This window comes from Squalius cephalus (assembly GCF_949319135.1).
Source record: "Squalius cephalus genome assembly, chromosome: 23".
NCBI classification, from domain to species: Eukaryota; Metazoa; Chordata; class Actinopteri; order Cypriniformes; family Leuciscidae; genus Squalius; species Squalius cephalus.
In genome coordinates, this window is record NC_137144.1 from 27,037,374 (window position 1) to 27,053,135 (window position 15,762).

General features: G+C 38.4%; 2 protein-coding genes across 3 annotated transcripts; both read left to right on the top strand.

Moving 5' to 3' along the window:
- The first annotated feature begins 1,489 nt into the window (after positions 1-1,489).
- LOC307151444 (uncharacterized protein) lies at positions 1,490-3,865 on the top strand. Its single transcript, XM_079859468.1, has 3 exons — positions 1,490-1,571; positions 1,651-1,737; positions 2,146-3,865. Exons 2-3 carry the CDS (start codon positions 1,659-1,661, stop codon positions 3,552-3,554), a joined length of 1,488 nt encoding a protein of 495 aa, XP_079715594.1. The 5' UTR covers positions 1,490-1,571; positions 1,651-1,658; the 3' UTR covers positions 3,555-3,865.
- A 3,411-nt stretch (positions 3,866-7,276) lies between these two features.
- Positions 7,277-10,527, top strand: LOC307151483 (uncharacterized protein). 2 transcript variants are annotated; one of them, XM_079859559.1, is made up of 3 exons: positions 7,277-7,352; positions 7,441-7,527; positions 8,877-10,527. In XM_079859559.1, exons 2-3 carry the CDS (start codon positions 7,449-7,451, stop codon positions 10,292-10,294), a joined length of 1,497 nt encoding a protein of 498 aa, XP_079715685.1. In that variant the 5' UTR covers positions 7,277-7,352; positions 7,441-7,448; the 3' UTR covers positions 10,295-10,527. The 2 variants fall into 2 exon arrangements, with proteins under 2 accessions (XP_079715685.1, XP_079715686.1); XM_079859560.1 differs by having other exon boundaries at positions 7,316-7,356.
- The last annotated feature ends 5,235 nt before the right edge of the window (positions 10,528-15,762 follow it).

Consider the following 15,762-nt stretch of genomic DNA (forward strand, 5'->3'; position numbering starts at 1 on the left):
ATCATGCAACATACTCTACCTTGTCTGTGGACATCGTTCATTCCAGTGCCGGTGCTGGATAACAGCGAGTGTGCGTGCGACGGTAGGCTGTGGTATGCTAAATTATTTACGACAGCGGTAATGGACAATTCCGCTTCCAACCTGTAGGGCGACCAAAGACGTCTTTAGTGTTGCTTTAAATCCATGATGATGGCAAAAAGAGCATGATCGTTCCTCTCATTAAAAAAAAAAAAACACTCTTAAAGTCATATCCAAACATTTTTATGATTAACCCCGATATTTCAATTTTTACCTTTCCCATCCAGCTTCTCAAGATGATGATGTAAGAATCCTGATTAATTACATTTAATTAGTGCTTTTCTTGACACTCAAAGCGCTTTACATGGAAGGGGGAATCTCCTCAACCACACCAATGTGCAGCTCCACCTGGATGATGCGACGGCAGCCATATTGTGCCAGAACGCCCACCACACACCAGCTTACTGGTGGAGAGGAGATAGAGTGATGAAGCCAATCAGTATATGGGGATGATTAGGAGGCCATGATGGACAGGAGCCAATGGGCAAATTTGGCCAGGATGCCGGGGTTACCCCTACTCTTTTTCCAGAGGACATCCTGGGATTTTTAATGACCACAGAGAGTCAGGACCTCGGTTTAACGTTTGAAGGATGGTGCTCATTTGACAGTATAGTGTCCCATCACTACACTGGGGTGTTAGGACCCACACAGACCACAGGGTGAGCGCCCCTACTGGCCTCACTAACAACACCTCCAACAGCAACCTGGTTTTCCCAGGAGTCTCCCATCCAGGTACTGACCAGGCTCAGCCCTGCTTAGCTTCTGTGGGCAAACAGTCTTGGGCTACAGGGTGATATACAGGGTGACCTCACGCCGTTTTAATGGTCCTGAATCTGGAAGATCAAGAATCAGAAGAGTGTGATGTTGTAGTTTACACTAAAGCGAGGTACAAATATTTGAATTCTGGGGCAAAATTAGCTGTAGTTGTATTGTTTTTTGGTCTATCTCACACACATACACACACACATACATATATACACAGTATAGTGTCCTGCACTCACTAGTAAAAAAATATTGAAAATTATATCTGGTGTCTGAATAATTTTTGGTTTGACTGTATATGGAAACCTACCTGAAAAACCAACAAGTTCACACATGTAAACATGCACACACTTATACTGGTAATGTCCTCAAAAATTGAGGTTTTTTAAATTATTTATTTAAAAAGGGACGTATCTATATACACTCAATGTCACTATGAATTCATATACGTACATGTACAATCTATACTTATTTTATACTTGGAAAAGACCATTTAACAAACATTCTTCAATAGAAAAATAACTGGAGCTGATGTACTCTCTAGTTACCTCAGGATGGGCATCCCCAGATAAAGCAGAACTAGTTCTGACTGCGTTGCGATAATATCGGAAGTAGCAATACACTGGTTCGATTGCAGGAAATAGGAAGTGTGATAACAAAAGTGAAAGCAAAGAAACAGGATTCAACTTCACTGTCGGTGCTGTTAAATGAAACAATCATATATACTGCAAGTAAATATGCTTCATAATTTTGGTTAGGCTATAAGATTACATTTTAGATTCACAGATTAACAGTGGCTTTACTCTCCAGGTTGAAAAATGAAACTAAACAGGACAAAACCAAAATGGCTCTTCACACTGATCCTTGCACTTCACATCATATCTGTACATGTTGAAGGTAATGTACAATGCAAATGCTGAACTATACTGTTCTGATGCATGCATTACAGTCTTTTTACTTAATACAGCAATTTAATTAGTCTTGTATATAATTTTGAAAATAATTATCATGTTTGTTGTAGTTTACTTTCGATACCTAAAAATAAATCTGACCACTGTAGTGGACACCATGCATTTAGGGATTTAATGTAATGTCCAGTAAGTCAATGTAAATTTGTAGGTAACTAAATATTTTCTTTCAAAAAATAAACATAGTAATAAATTACCATGCATTAGAGTGTTAAACCAAAAATGTTTTACTTAAACCATTACAGAGTGAGTCAAGACACTGTGTTTAGTTCATAGATTGTTCAATTTGAATTCAAATAATATGTTCTGATATTTTCATCTTTAACTTTCTCTTCAGCTTCTCATGATGATGATGATGAAGTGAGGATCCTGATAGTGGGAATGCGAGGCGACTCCAGATTCAGCGCTGCAGATATTCTGTCAGGAAGGAAAGACGGTGGACAGGAGGACAGAGAGATTGTAAAGACTCCAGTAATTACAGACGAGGGTCGTAGAATGATGCTGGTCACTGGACCAAACCTCTGTGAGGACGACACAGCGAGACAGAGCTTCACAACAGCGCTGCTTCTCTCGTCTCCTGGACCTCACGCCGTTTTAATGCTCCTGAATCTGGAAGATGAAGAATCAGAAGAGTGTGATGTTGTGAAGCGAGTCCAGGAGCTGCTGGGAGCAGAAGTTCTTCAGTACTGCATTGTTCTTCTACACCAAAATCACCAGGAGCGTTTGACAGGAGCGTCCAGAGGGATCGCTGGAGAAATGATCAACGCATGTGGAGGCAGATTTCACATGATCAGAGACTCTGAACCCAAACCTGCTCAAACAGCAGCTCTCGCAGCGGAAATAGACAAGCTAGTTTGGCTCAATGCTGACGGATTTTACACAGCACTGAATGAGACACAACAGTTAGAAGCTGAAAGGCTGGAGCTTTTGAAAAGACTAAAAGAAATTGGGGGCAAACTTGAAGAAAATCAGGTTTTATCTGCAGTGTCTGACACTTTAGGAGTAGTCGGATGGAGTCTGATCATTTCACTGATTGTAGTTGTTCTGGCTACTGAAAGGAAGGTCAAAATGTTAATTTTTCAGGCTACTTTAGCTGGACTTGTGACATTTATGGCATCTACCAGAAATGCTTTGGGTCCACATGTTGCTTTTGCACTAAATTTGGCTCTGTGCTCCACAGTCGCGACTGTCTTCATTAAGGATCTACCGATGCGCAAGTTAAATAACATGGGAAATATCCGAACAGAGTTTTTATTTACAGTGGGTTTAGGAGTGACGCTTGGATCAATCGCTAGCATTAGGACTTTTTCTGATGTTTTCATAGCATGCTTTGCTTCTATTGGAGTCGCAATCGGCGCTTTCGCATTTTTAAAGTTATCATTTGAGCTAAACAAAATGAACGTCCGAGAATTATTCCTGTTGTTCTTGTTTTGTGCAGTTGGTGCAGAACTCACGATGTTGTGTGTGACTGTGATCACCGCTCTTTTTGGAGTGACGCTCAAAATAATTCTGATCATAATCACTTTAGATCCCAACAAGCAGGAGAATGTAGTTGAGTTACTTCTACCTTTAGTGGTTTTTCCATGTGGTTGTGTGTTAACTGGTTCAGTTGTTCTGACGTTAGAGATGTTGTTGAGTTTTCTTGAAGTATGTATAGAATACCTTTTGGGTTCGTACTTGTTTTATCCAGCATTACTGTTGGGTTCTTTAATGATGATTGGACATCTTTCTCCATTGACAAAGTAGCTGTGGATTCTGACGATCAGCCAATCATTGTTGCTCCTGCAGTGTCATTAGTCACATGGTGTATACGGCTCAGGTGATTGGCTCAATCTGGCTGCAGAACTCTGTGCTCATGTGCAAAGATGGCAGATTTCAAGCCATGTCCGTCCAACTGGCCCTGCACCAGATATGATGAATGTTTTTGATTAAAAACACTTTAAGTGTTTCATAATGTGAAAATGCCACTGTTGCCAGTATTCATTTGTTATGCATAAATGTTTGATTTCCGTCTATGAAGTGCCAAAAATAGTAATAAATGAAGGTGAATTGAAATGAAGTCTCTTTCTTTTAATCATTTAAGATTAACTTGTATTGAACCCGGAACGTTCCTTTTGATATTTATTTAATATTTATTCTTGCCTCATTGGAAGTTTTTTTTGCATTACATTTTGTTAGATTTATGCTTAAAACAAGCAGAAAAAAATTTGCAAATGGAAAATAAAATAAGTAAACAATTTTTGTTTTCTGTTAGACAGGCCTCTATTAATATTTTACTATACTTCATGAATATGCATTATATTTGGCAAATATCTTTGATGTTATTCCAACTTTATATTGATTTTCCTCTCTGGTCAGTTGTTACAGTTTGATGGTTATAGATGAGAGTTTATGGCGCTTGACAATCTTTACTACATTAACGTTCAAAAGTTTTTTTTTAAATATTTTTATTCAGCAAGACTACATTAAATTGGTCAGTGGCCATAAAGACATTTATAAATGTTACAAAATACTTCAATTTTCAATAAATGCTCTTCTTTTGAACTTTCTATTCATCATAGAATCTTGAAAAATAAAATATATCACAGTTTGAACAAAAATATTAAGCTATTTTCAACTTTGATAATAATCATAAATGTTTCTTGAGCATCAAATCATCATATTAGAGTGATTTCTGAAGGATCATGTGACACTGAAGACTGGAGTAATGATGCTGAAAATTCAGCTTTGATCACAGGAATAAATTACACTTTACTATATATTCACATAGACAACAGCTGATTTACATTGTAATATTGTTTCACAAAATAATTGGTTGGCTCCCTGCAGCTGCCTGTAATGCTAGAAATGTCATGAAAATAATGTTGTATTCCCATCATCTCAAGTTTGCAATCTTGGTGTTATCTTTGACTCTCACTTGAGACTCTCGCCTTTTCTTTCATTAGCTGACGCAGAAAGGCTTGTCCATGCACTCGTTACCTCTAGGGTTGATTATGGTAATGCCCTTTATCTTGGCCTATACCTGCAAAGTCTATTACTGTAAAGGATTAGTTCACTTTCAAAAAACATTTTGCTGATAATTTACTCACCCCGATGTCATCCAAGATATCCATGTCTTTCTTTCTTTCTTCAGTCGAAAAGAAATTAAGGTTTTTGAGGAAAACATTCCAGGATTTTTCTACACAGAATGGACTTCAATGACAACCAACTATACCAATGTTCACAGAAGGTTCAAATGTCCGTCTCAATGCAGCTTCAAAGTCTCGACACGATCCCAGTCGAGAAATAAGGGTCTTATCTTGCGAAACGATCGGTCATTTAAAAAAAAAATATATATATATACACTCACCTAAAGGATTATTAGGAACACCATACTAATACTGTGTTTGACCCCCTTTCGCCTTCAGAACTGCCTTAATTCTACGTGGCATTGATTCAACAAGGTGCTGAAAGCATTCTTTAGAAATGTTGGCCCATATTGATAGGATAGCATCTTGCAGTTGATGGAGATTTGTGGGATGCACATCCAGGGCACGAAGCTCCCGTTCCACCACATCCCAAAGATGCTCTATTGGGTTGAGATCTGGTGACTGTGGGGGCCATTTTAGTACAGTGAACTCATTGTCATGTTCAAGAAACCAATTTGAAATGATTCGAGCTTTGTGACATGGTGCATTATCCTGCTGGAAGTAGCCATCAGAGGATGGGTACATGGTGGTCATACAGCGATGGACATGGTCAGAAACAATGCTCAGGTAGGCCGTGGCATTTAAACGATGCCCAATTGGCACTAAGGGGCCTAAAGTGTGCCAAGAAAACATCCCCCACACCATTACACCACCACCACCAGCCTGCACAGTGATAACAAGGCATGATGGATCCATGTTCTCATTCTGTTTACGCCAAATTCTGACTCTACCATCTGAATGTCTCAACAGAAATCGAGACTCATCAGACCAGGCAACATTTTTCCAGTCTTCAACTGTCCAATTTTGGTGAGCTCGTGCAAATTGTAGCCTCTTTTTCCTATTTGTAGTGGAGATGAGTGGTACCCGGTGGGGTCTTCTGCTGTTGTAGCCCATCCGCCTCAAGGTTGTGCGTGTTGTGGCTTCACAAATGCTTTGCTGCATACCTCGGTTGTAACGAGTGGTTATTTCAGTCAAAGTTGCTCTTCTATCAGCTTGAATCAGTCGGCCCATTCTCCTCTGACCTCTAGCATCAACAAGGCATTTTCGCCCACAGGACTGCCGCATACTGGATGTTTTTCCCTTTTCACACCATTCTTTGTAAACCCTAGAAATGGTTGTGTGTGAAAATCCCAGTAACTGAGCAGATTGTGTAATACTCAGACCGGCCCGTCTGGCACCAACAACCATGCCACGCTCATAATTGCTTAAATCACCTTTCTTTCCCATTCTGACATTCAGTTTGGAGTTCAGGAGATTGTCTTGACCAGGACCACACCCCTAAATGCATTGAAGCAACTGCCATGTGATTGGTTGATTAGATAATTGCATTAATGAGAAATTGAACAGGTGTTCCTAATAATCCTTTAGGTGTATATATATATACTTTTTAACCACAAATGCCCGTCATGTACATCTCTGAGATGCGCCACGTATTACGTCATCACGTTGGAAAGGTCACAAAAAAAATTAAAAATAAGAATAAATTGAAACAAAGACAATTTTGAAGTTAGAGGAGAAAATGAGATGACATTTTTCGCCCTTCCCTGCCTTTCTGAACCAGAGAACACAGACAAATAACGCAGATAGATGACGTGATGCGTGACCTTTCCAACGTGATGACGCAATGCGTGGCGCATCTCAGAGATGTACAAGATGGGCATTTGTGGTTAAAAAGTATATATATATATATATTTTTTTTTTAGAAAGTGACCGATCGTTTCGCGAGATAAGACCCTTATTTCTCGACTGGGATCGTGTCGAGACTTTGAAGCTGCATTGAGACGGACATTTGAACTTTCTTTGAACATTGGTAACGTTGGTTGCCATTGAAGTCCATTCTGTGTAGAAAAATCCTGGAATGTTTTCCTCAAAAACCTTAATTTCTTTTCGACTGAAGAAAGAAAGACATGGATATCTTGGATGACATCGGGGTGAGTAAATTATGAGCGAAAATCTTTTTGAAAGTGAACTAATCCTTTAAGCGCCTGCAACACATCCAGAACTCGTGTTCTTACACATCCCCCTTCTCGTCAGCATATCTCTGCTGTGCTCAGGAACCTACGGGTGAAAGAGCCTTCTCTGTGGCAGCGCCTATAAGCTGTGGAATACACCTCCTTTAACTATTAGAAAAAAAACACCTTTTTAAGATAGTATAATAAACTCAGTTAAAATGCTGTTTCAAAACTCATCTCTCCCAAGCTGTTCGACCTTGGTCGCATTATACTCATTATGAGTGGTCCAGGATATGAGTCAGTGCTAAATATGGCTGGGGAATCACGTGAGTATCAAAAGTGAAAGCAAACAAACCACAGGATACAACTTCACAGTCAGTGCTGTTAAATGAAACGATCATACTGTAAGTAAATATGCTTCATAATTTTGATTAGGCTATATGGTAAGATTATATTTTAAATTCACAGATTAACAGTGGCTTTACTCTCCAGTTTGAAAAATGAAACTAAACACGACAGAACCAAAATGGCTCTTCACACTGATCCTTGCACTTCACATCACATCTATACATGTTAAAGGTAATGTAGAAATGACAATGTCATGTATATCTGCTCTGTACTGTTCTAATGCATGCATTATTAAATCACACGTCTCTCTTTTTTTGTTTTTGTTTTTGTTTTTCTGGGGGGGGGGGGGGTATTGATATTGTGCATCATTTCTTAAAGGGGTCATATAATGCCATTTTTGTACAAGCTAATATGATTCTTTAGGGTATAAATTAAAAGTTTGTAATATACTTTAATTAAAAATTCTCATTAGTATTGTAAGAAAACACTCATTTTACCTGGTCAAAATCAGCTCTGTTTTCAGCACGCCGTTTAAGTGCATGTGTCTTTAAATGATAATGAGCTTTGCTCACCCCGCCCCTCTGTTCTGTGCGGACACCGTAACACAATAACACAATAACCATAACGCGTTGTTCATTATAAACGTGGGATTATGAATTATATTGAGAACGTCGTACATAGAAAACATACCGTAATGTACCCTGAGTGTAAACAGACGCATTCATCGTGAAGCGTGCAGCAAGCGCTTTTCAAAGATTAATATAAATATTAATATAAAGGTTAATAAAATGTTACACTCACTTCTTCTTCTGGAGGTGCAGCAGGAACACGAATAGTTGGTACCAGTCCTATTTTCAGGAGCAGCTTCTTAGCAAAACCAGCTTTACTGACCCTCATTTGTAAAGCTGTCTGGTGTGAAATGATTCGCGCAAACATGAAAGCATTGATGATCGTGGGGAATCCCCGCGTCAATGCTTTGGGAATATTCCATCAAAACATCAAAATGATGCTGTGTTCCTTATTACACCCAAGAACAGAACGCGCCACAATCGCTTAGACGCCATTCTTCTCCAGCATATCAATGCACTATGATGACGGACAGCTCGCTTACGAGCGAGGGCGGATCTGAGTTGAAACGCTGCTGTCAATCACAATCGTGGGAGGGGCGTCGATTTAGTGACGTCACAAAATCGAACGGCTTGATTTCAGAGAGGGTCAAACATATAAGGAGATTAAAAAAAATCATTTTTATCATTTTATGATGGTTGTGTACAGGCACTGCCAACACACATGTACCATTAAATGACCCCTTTAAATAAAATCATCATTTGTTGTAGTTTACTTTTGATAACTAAAAATAAATCTGACCACTGTAGTGGACACCATGCATTCAGGGTGGTAATGTAGGCCTAATGTAAGTCAATGGCATTTTGTAGGTAAGCAGGGAGGGTTAAACCAAACAATGGCTTACTTGAGCAATTATATTAGAGACCAACCACTGTAAAGTTAGTAGATCATTCACCTTTAATTCAAAAAAAAAAAATTCTGGTATTTTCATCTTTACTGTTTCTCTCTTTCAGCTTCTCATGATGATGATGAAGTGAGGATCCTGATAGTGGGAATGCGAGGCGACTCCAGATTCAGCGCTGCAGATATTCTGTCTGGAAGGAAAGACGGTGGACAGGAGGACAGAGAGATTGTAAAGACTCCAGTAATTACAGACGAGGGTCGTAGAATGATGCTGGTCACTGGACCAAACCTCTGTGAGGACGACACAGCGAGACAGAGCTTCACAACAGCGCTGCTTCTCTCGTCTCCTGGACCTCACGCCGTTTTAATGCTCCTGAATCTGGAAGATGAAGAATCAGAAGAGTGTGATGTTGTGAAGCGAGTCCAGGAGCTGCTGGGAGCAGAAGTTCTTCAGTACTGCATTGTTCTTCTGCACCAAAATCACCAGGAGCGTTTGACAGGAGCGTCCAGAGGGATCGCTGGAGAAATGATCAACGCATGTGGAGGCAGATTTCACATGATCAGAGACTCTGAACCCAAACCTGCTCAAACAGCAGCTCTCGTAGCGGAAATAGACAAGCTAGTCTGGCTCAATGCTCACCGATTTTACACAGCACTGAATGAGACACAACAGTTAGAAGCTGAAAGGCTGGAGCTTTTGAAAAGACTAAAAGAAATAGGGGGCAAACTTGAAGACAATCAGGTTTTATCTGCAGTGTCTGACACTTTAGGAGTAGTCGGATGGAGTCTGATCATTTCACTGATTGTAGTTGTTCTGGCTACTGAAAGGAAGGTCAAAATGTTAATTCTTCAGGCTTCTTTAGCTGGACTTGTGACATTTATGGCATCTACCAGAAATGCTTTGGGTCCACATGTTGCTTTTGCACTAAATTTGGCTCTGTGCTCCACAGTCGCGACTGTCTTCATTAAGGATCTACCGATGCGCAAGTTAAATAACATGGGAAATATCCAAACAGAGTTTTTATTTACAGTGGGTTTAGGAGTGACGCTTGGATCAATCGCTAGCATTAGGACTTTTTCTGATGTTTTCATAGCATGCTTTGCTTCTATTGGAGTCGCAATCGGCGCTTTTGCATTTTTAAAGTTATCATTTGACCTAAAAAAAATGAACGTCCGAGAATTATTCCTGTTGTTCTTCTTTTGTGCAGTTGGTGCAGAACTCACGATGTTGTGTGTGACTGTGATCACCGCTCTTTTTGGAGTGACGCTCATAATAATTCTGATCATAATCACGATTGTAATTGCATCTAACACTTTAGATCCCAACATGCAGAAGAATGTAATTGAGTTACTTCAACCTTTAGTGTTTTTTCCATGTGGTTGTGTGTTAACTGGTTCAGTTGTTCTGACGTTAGAGATGTTGTTGAGTTTTCTTAGAGTATGTATAGAATACCTTTTGGGTTCGTACTTGTTTTATCCAGCATTACTGTTGGGTTCTATAAGGATGATGGGACGTAACTTCGAATAAGCTGTGGATTCTGACGAACTACAATTTTCTGTGATGTCATCAGCCAATCGTTGTTGCTCCTGCAGTGTCATTAGTCACATGGTGTATACGGCTCAGGTGATTGGCTCAATCTGGCTGCAGAACTCAGTGCCCATGTGCAAAGATGGCAGATTTCAAGCCATGTCCATCCAACTGGTCCTGCGCCAGATATGATAAATGTTTTTGATTAAAAACACTCTGATTAAGTGTTTCATAATGTGAAAATGCTTTTTGCACTGTTGCCAGACAGAATTATTATTCATTTGTTATGCATAAATGTTTGGTTTCCGTCTATGAAGTGCCAAAAATAGTGATAAATGAAGTCTCTTTCTTTTAATCATTTAAGATTTAAACTTGTATTGAACCCGTAACGTTCCTTTGATATTTATTTAATATTTATTCTTGCCTCATTGGAAGTTTTTTTCATTACATTTTGTTAGATTTATGCTTAAAGCAAGAAGAAAACATTTGGCCAATGGAAAATAAAATAAGTAAACAATTTTTGTTTTCTGTTAGACAGGCCTCTATTAATATTTTACTACTTCATGAATATGCATTATATTTGGCAAATATCTTTGATGTTATTCCAACTTTATATTGATTTTCCTCTCTGGTCAGTTGTTACAGTTTGATAGTTATAGATGAGATTTTATGGCTTAAAAATATTAAGCTATTTTCAACTTTGATAATAATCATAAATGTTTCTTGAGCAGCAAATCCTCATATTAGAGTGATTTCTGAAGGATCATGTGACACTGAAGACTGGAATAATGATGCTGAACATTCAGCTTTGATCACAGGAATAAATTACATTTTACTATATAATCACATAGAAAACAGCTGATTTACATTGTAATATTATTTCACAAAATTATTGCTAGAAATGTCAGGTTACACCTTGAAAATAATGTTGTATTCCCATCATCTCAAGTTTGCAATCTTGGTGTTATCTTTGACTCTCACTTGGCACTTGATGCACATATCAAGAGGATTTCAAAATCTGCATTTTTTCATCTCAGGAATATTGCCAGGATTAGGCCATTTCTTTCATTATCTGACGCAGAAAGGCTTGTCCATGCACTCGTTACCTCTAGGGTTGATTATGGTAATGCTCTTTATCTTGGCCTATACCTGCAAAGTCTATTAAATGATTAGTTCACTTTCAAAAAAATGAAAAAATGCTGATAATTTACTCACCCCGATGTCATCCAAGATATCCATGTCTTTCTTTCTTCAGTCGAAAAGAAATTAAGGTTTTTGAGGAAAACATTCCAGGATTTTTCTACACTGAATGGACTTCAATGGCAACCAAATAACAATGTTCAAAGAAAGTTCAAATGTCCGTCTCAATGCAGCTTCAAAGTCTCGACACGATCCCAGTCGAGAAATAAATGTCTTATCCAGCGAAACGATCGGTCATTTTCTAAAAAAAAATAAAAAAAATAGGCTATATATATACTTTTTAACCACAAATGCCCATCTTGTACCATCTCTGAGATGTGCTTACGTCATCAGGCTGGAAAGGTCATGGAAAATTTTTTAAAATTTAATTTAAATAATAATAAATTGAAACAAAGATGTTTTTTTTGTTTTTTTGAAAATGGCCGATCGTTTCGCTGGATAAGACCCTTATTTCTCGACTGGGATCGTGTCGAGACTTTGAAGCTGCATTGAGACGCACATTTGAACCTTCTTTGAACATTGGTAACGTTGGTTGCCATTGAAGTCCATTCAGTGAAGAAAAATCCTGGAATGTTTTCCTCAAAAAACCTTAATTTCTTTTCGACTACGGAAAGAAAGACATGAATATCTTGGATGACATCGGGGTGAGTAAATTATCAGCATAATTTTTTTGGAAAGTGAACTAATCCGTTAAGCGCCTGCAACACATCCAGAACTCAGCTGCACGTGTTCTTACACATACTCCTCGTCAGCATATCTCTGGAACCTGGATCGGCTTCCGGTCCACGCCCGCATTGATTTTAAAACTCTTATTGTAACATATAAAGCTGTACAAGGAACTGCACCATCATATATATGTGATTTAATTAGGCTATAAATGCCCTCTCGATCTCTCCGCTCCGCCGACTCCTTTCTCCTTTTTGCAGACTAAAAACTATGGGTGAAAGAGCCTTCTCTATAGGTTGTGGAATGCACTTCCTTTAACTATTAGGGAAAAAAAACACCTTTTTAAGATAGTGTTTGTGTCTTAATTGACACTTGATGTTTACTTTATTTTTCCAGATCTGATTAAGGAACTGCACCTGGACCAGATGTCATAGAGGGGTGCTAAAGTGCCAGACAAGTAGTTTTTTAAAGCTTGGTTTGTAGGGAATTACAAACCTGCGCATATTCAAACGCACATACCAATAGACTGAACTCGTAATACGCATGTGCGCGCCATCAGTGCTCTCACAGGTTTCGCGTTTAAAGTCTGTGTAGAGTTTCCTGTTAGAACGGTGTCGTGTAAGCGGCCCCTAAGTTAATAACTAATGATCGTTGCGACCGAAGTGAATCAATCAAATTAACTTTAGCTGGAAAATAACTTTATTCAAGAATTGCTATAAAGCCAAAACAATCTCTGTTACTTTAAACTATCTTTGTATCTCTGTAAATCCGCTTTGGAACAATCTACATTGTTAAAAGCGCTATATAAATGAAGATGTTGTTGCATTTTTTTTTTTATGGATCTACTTTGGTACTCTACTTGTTGTAGCACTTTGGGTATAAGAAAAGCGCAATATAAATAAAATGTATTATTATTATTGTTAATCACAATTTTTACTGTATTTTTGGTCCAATAAATGCCGCCTTGGTGAGCAGAAGAGACTTCTTACCGACCCCAAACATCTGAACGGAAATATAGTTTAAGCTAAAACACTATTTTTTTCAAGGGGGAAACTTCATAGTGGAAGAAGAAAGTCTTGTGGTGTGTTGAAGTCATATTGATTTTTTGTGTTGAAAAAACAGCCTAAAGTGTTTATTGCTAGCCTGGTTAATCTGATCTGTTTTGATGTTTTACTGAGGTTTAGGGCACTACAGTTGGCTGGTAACCAGCAAACCACTTTGGGTTAACCTATTTTCTCAAGAGTTCAATGAACCTTGTCCAAATCGGAAGTTGGAAACTGTTGCACAATCATCTTTTACGAACTGTTGTCTCACTGCACTTGCTTGTGTTTTCACACAGATCTCTGAGCTAAATGCTAAATAGACACTGTGATTTACAGAAGACACATGAAGATCAATGGCTTTTATAAAACTCTCAGCTCCCGAGAGCCGCGTAAAACAGAAAACACTTCTTCTCACACACAGGATCCGTTTTCTGCAGCGACTCTGAGGTCGAGAGGTCGCTCTGAAGGAAACCAAAAACTGTCAAACCATAATGGATTGTCGAGGCGATGCAAAAACCAATGTTCAGAGGTGAGCTATGTGAACACTGAGATTATTCCCTCCTTTGTCTCGGGTGCTTCAGGCGTTTTTAATATTGAAGATTTAAGATATTAGAGATGTTTATAATGACTCATTAAAGTAACATTCAGGGCCCAGAGCAACAGTGCAGCGAAACAGATTGGGGTCATTAAGCTTAATACATAAAGTCATGAAGTTTTTAAAACAGATGAAACAAAAGTGTAATGTTCTTGTTCTTATTATAATTTCATATGTAATACAAATACAGTGGATTGTTAGGTGGTTACCCTGGTAACACTGTCACCTTGGAGTAAAAATCCCATATGAATATGGAAATCATATTCAAAGAACTTTTCTTAAGAATGTTTGCAGACGTTCCCATTAAGTTATGAAAATGTTATTTCTGAATATCCAGTTTAAGATCTCAGTGTCTTCTGTGGAAACTTCAGCTCAGTGTCTTCCATGTTTTTTTAAGCTGATCCGCAGGTGTTTGCTTTTCCCGTGTTACTCGGTTTTCCTGCTTTAAGCACCAATCCATCCTGAGCATTAAACACCAACTGTCCTAACAGATGAATATAGCAAGATGTTAGTTTCAGGATCATCTTTCTCCATCATTTCATCTCATGTGATTCATTCTGACAGAAAAGACTCGGAAACACTTGAATCTGAGGAGACGGAGTTCATTTTAAAGTCATCTCACATTAGAAACAGATTAACAGATTAGATCTGAAGATCTGCTCATGTTTTTGAGCCCCTGCTGGTCGATGTCGTAACTACACTATCATGCATGTAAAAAGCTTTTTCTCCATTGACAGCCATTCAAAAGTAGCCGTGCACTCTGATTAAATACATTTCTTTTGGCATTAATTGTGCAAAAATGTGCTTATGTAGGGAAAGAAAAAAAACAAGTGATCATCTTTGAGGAGGTCTTTAAACAGCAGATGTGTAACTTTGCTTGCGTGTTTTTGTTAAAATGTGCTTAGTTCCTTTTGGCAAAGATTTTATTCCACTTCCAGAGCCAGGAGCTTCTGATTATTAAAGCAGAAACGCGGGATGATCGTGGCGAGAAGCCTCTCACTGACAGACTCCATGCAACATTACGGATAAATCAAATAAACATCAGGATTAGCCTAATTCCATGAAGACAAATGTGTCTGGAAATATCGGTCAGACATTTAGCGAGTTTTAATGGAGCTCAAATGCTTTCTGAAGTTAGTCTGCCTTTTAAACCATGCACATTATTGCTGCTTTGAACCAAAATGTATAATAAAATATACTAATTTAGCATTTTAAGGTAGAAAATGGATATATTTCCTCAGGTTATTGATTACATAAAAAATCATAGACATTTTTTTGTATTACAAGTTTCATTAATACTATGTTTAAATATGCAAATTCCGCATTATCTAGTTAAATATGCACTAATTTGCATAATTTTCCAGAGCACTGGATAAAGCCAGATTCCAAACTATTGTTTCATTTTGCTGAAAGGATTTTTAAGTAAAGGATTTGGGATTTTTCCTGTAGTGTCTCATCCTAAAACCTTTGATTTGAAAGCACACTTAGAATCTCTAACTTAGTTTGAGATGTGATATGTGTCTGGATAAAAAGTATTTGGGAGATTTATGGGACAAATTTCTTTGAACGCCTTTAAAAGTGATGTGTGTAATATTTTGGATATTCTTCAGAATGTGTATTTGAGTTTATGCCTTTCTTTGAAGTCATAATTCAGGGTAAGAGGGAATTACATAACATCTCCAACACTTTAGGATGAGAGGGCGTTCGGGAATTCATCTACACAATGCAGACGGGAATTTGCCAGCCGCTCTGGATACACCACACAGCTGGAAATGTGTTAGGCATCGTGTTTACATATCTGTCCGTCACCGTTCTGGGGAATATAATATTCCATAAGCTTACTCTCAACTTTAGTCTCCATCTGGAATCAATCTTTCGCTGCAGCGCCGAGCTTCATATTCAGATTGAGCTAATTGTTGATACAAGTTTTTATTGTTGTCCCTAAGCAGCTCCTGCATGTTTAC

What these genes read in the sequence shown, in the direction of transcription:
- LOC307151444 (XM_079859468.1), top strand. Translation starts at nt 1,659, where the DNA reads ATGAAACTAAACAGGACAAAACCAAAATGGCTCTTCACACTGATCCTT. An exon ending in CATATCTGTACATGTTGAAG is followed by an intron (nt 1,738 to 2,145) that starts GTAATGTACAAT and finishes CTTTCTCTTCAG; the next exon opens with CTTCTCATGATGATGATGAT.
- LOC307151483 (XM_079859559.1), top strand. Translation starts at nt 7,449, where the DNA reads ATGAAACTAAACACGACAGAACCAAAATGGCTCTTCACACTGATCCTT. An exon ending in CACATCTATACATGTTAAAG is followed by an intron (nt 7,528 to 8,876) that starts GTAATGTAGAAA and finishes TCTCTCTTTCAG; the next exon opens with CTTCTCATGATGATGATGAA.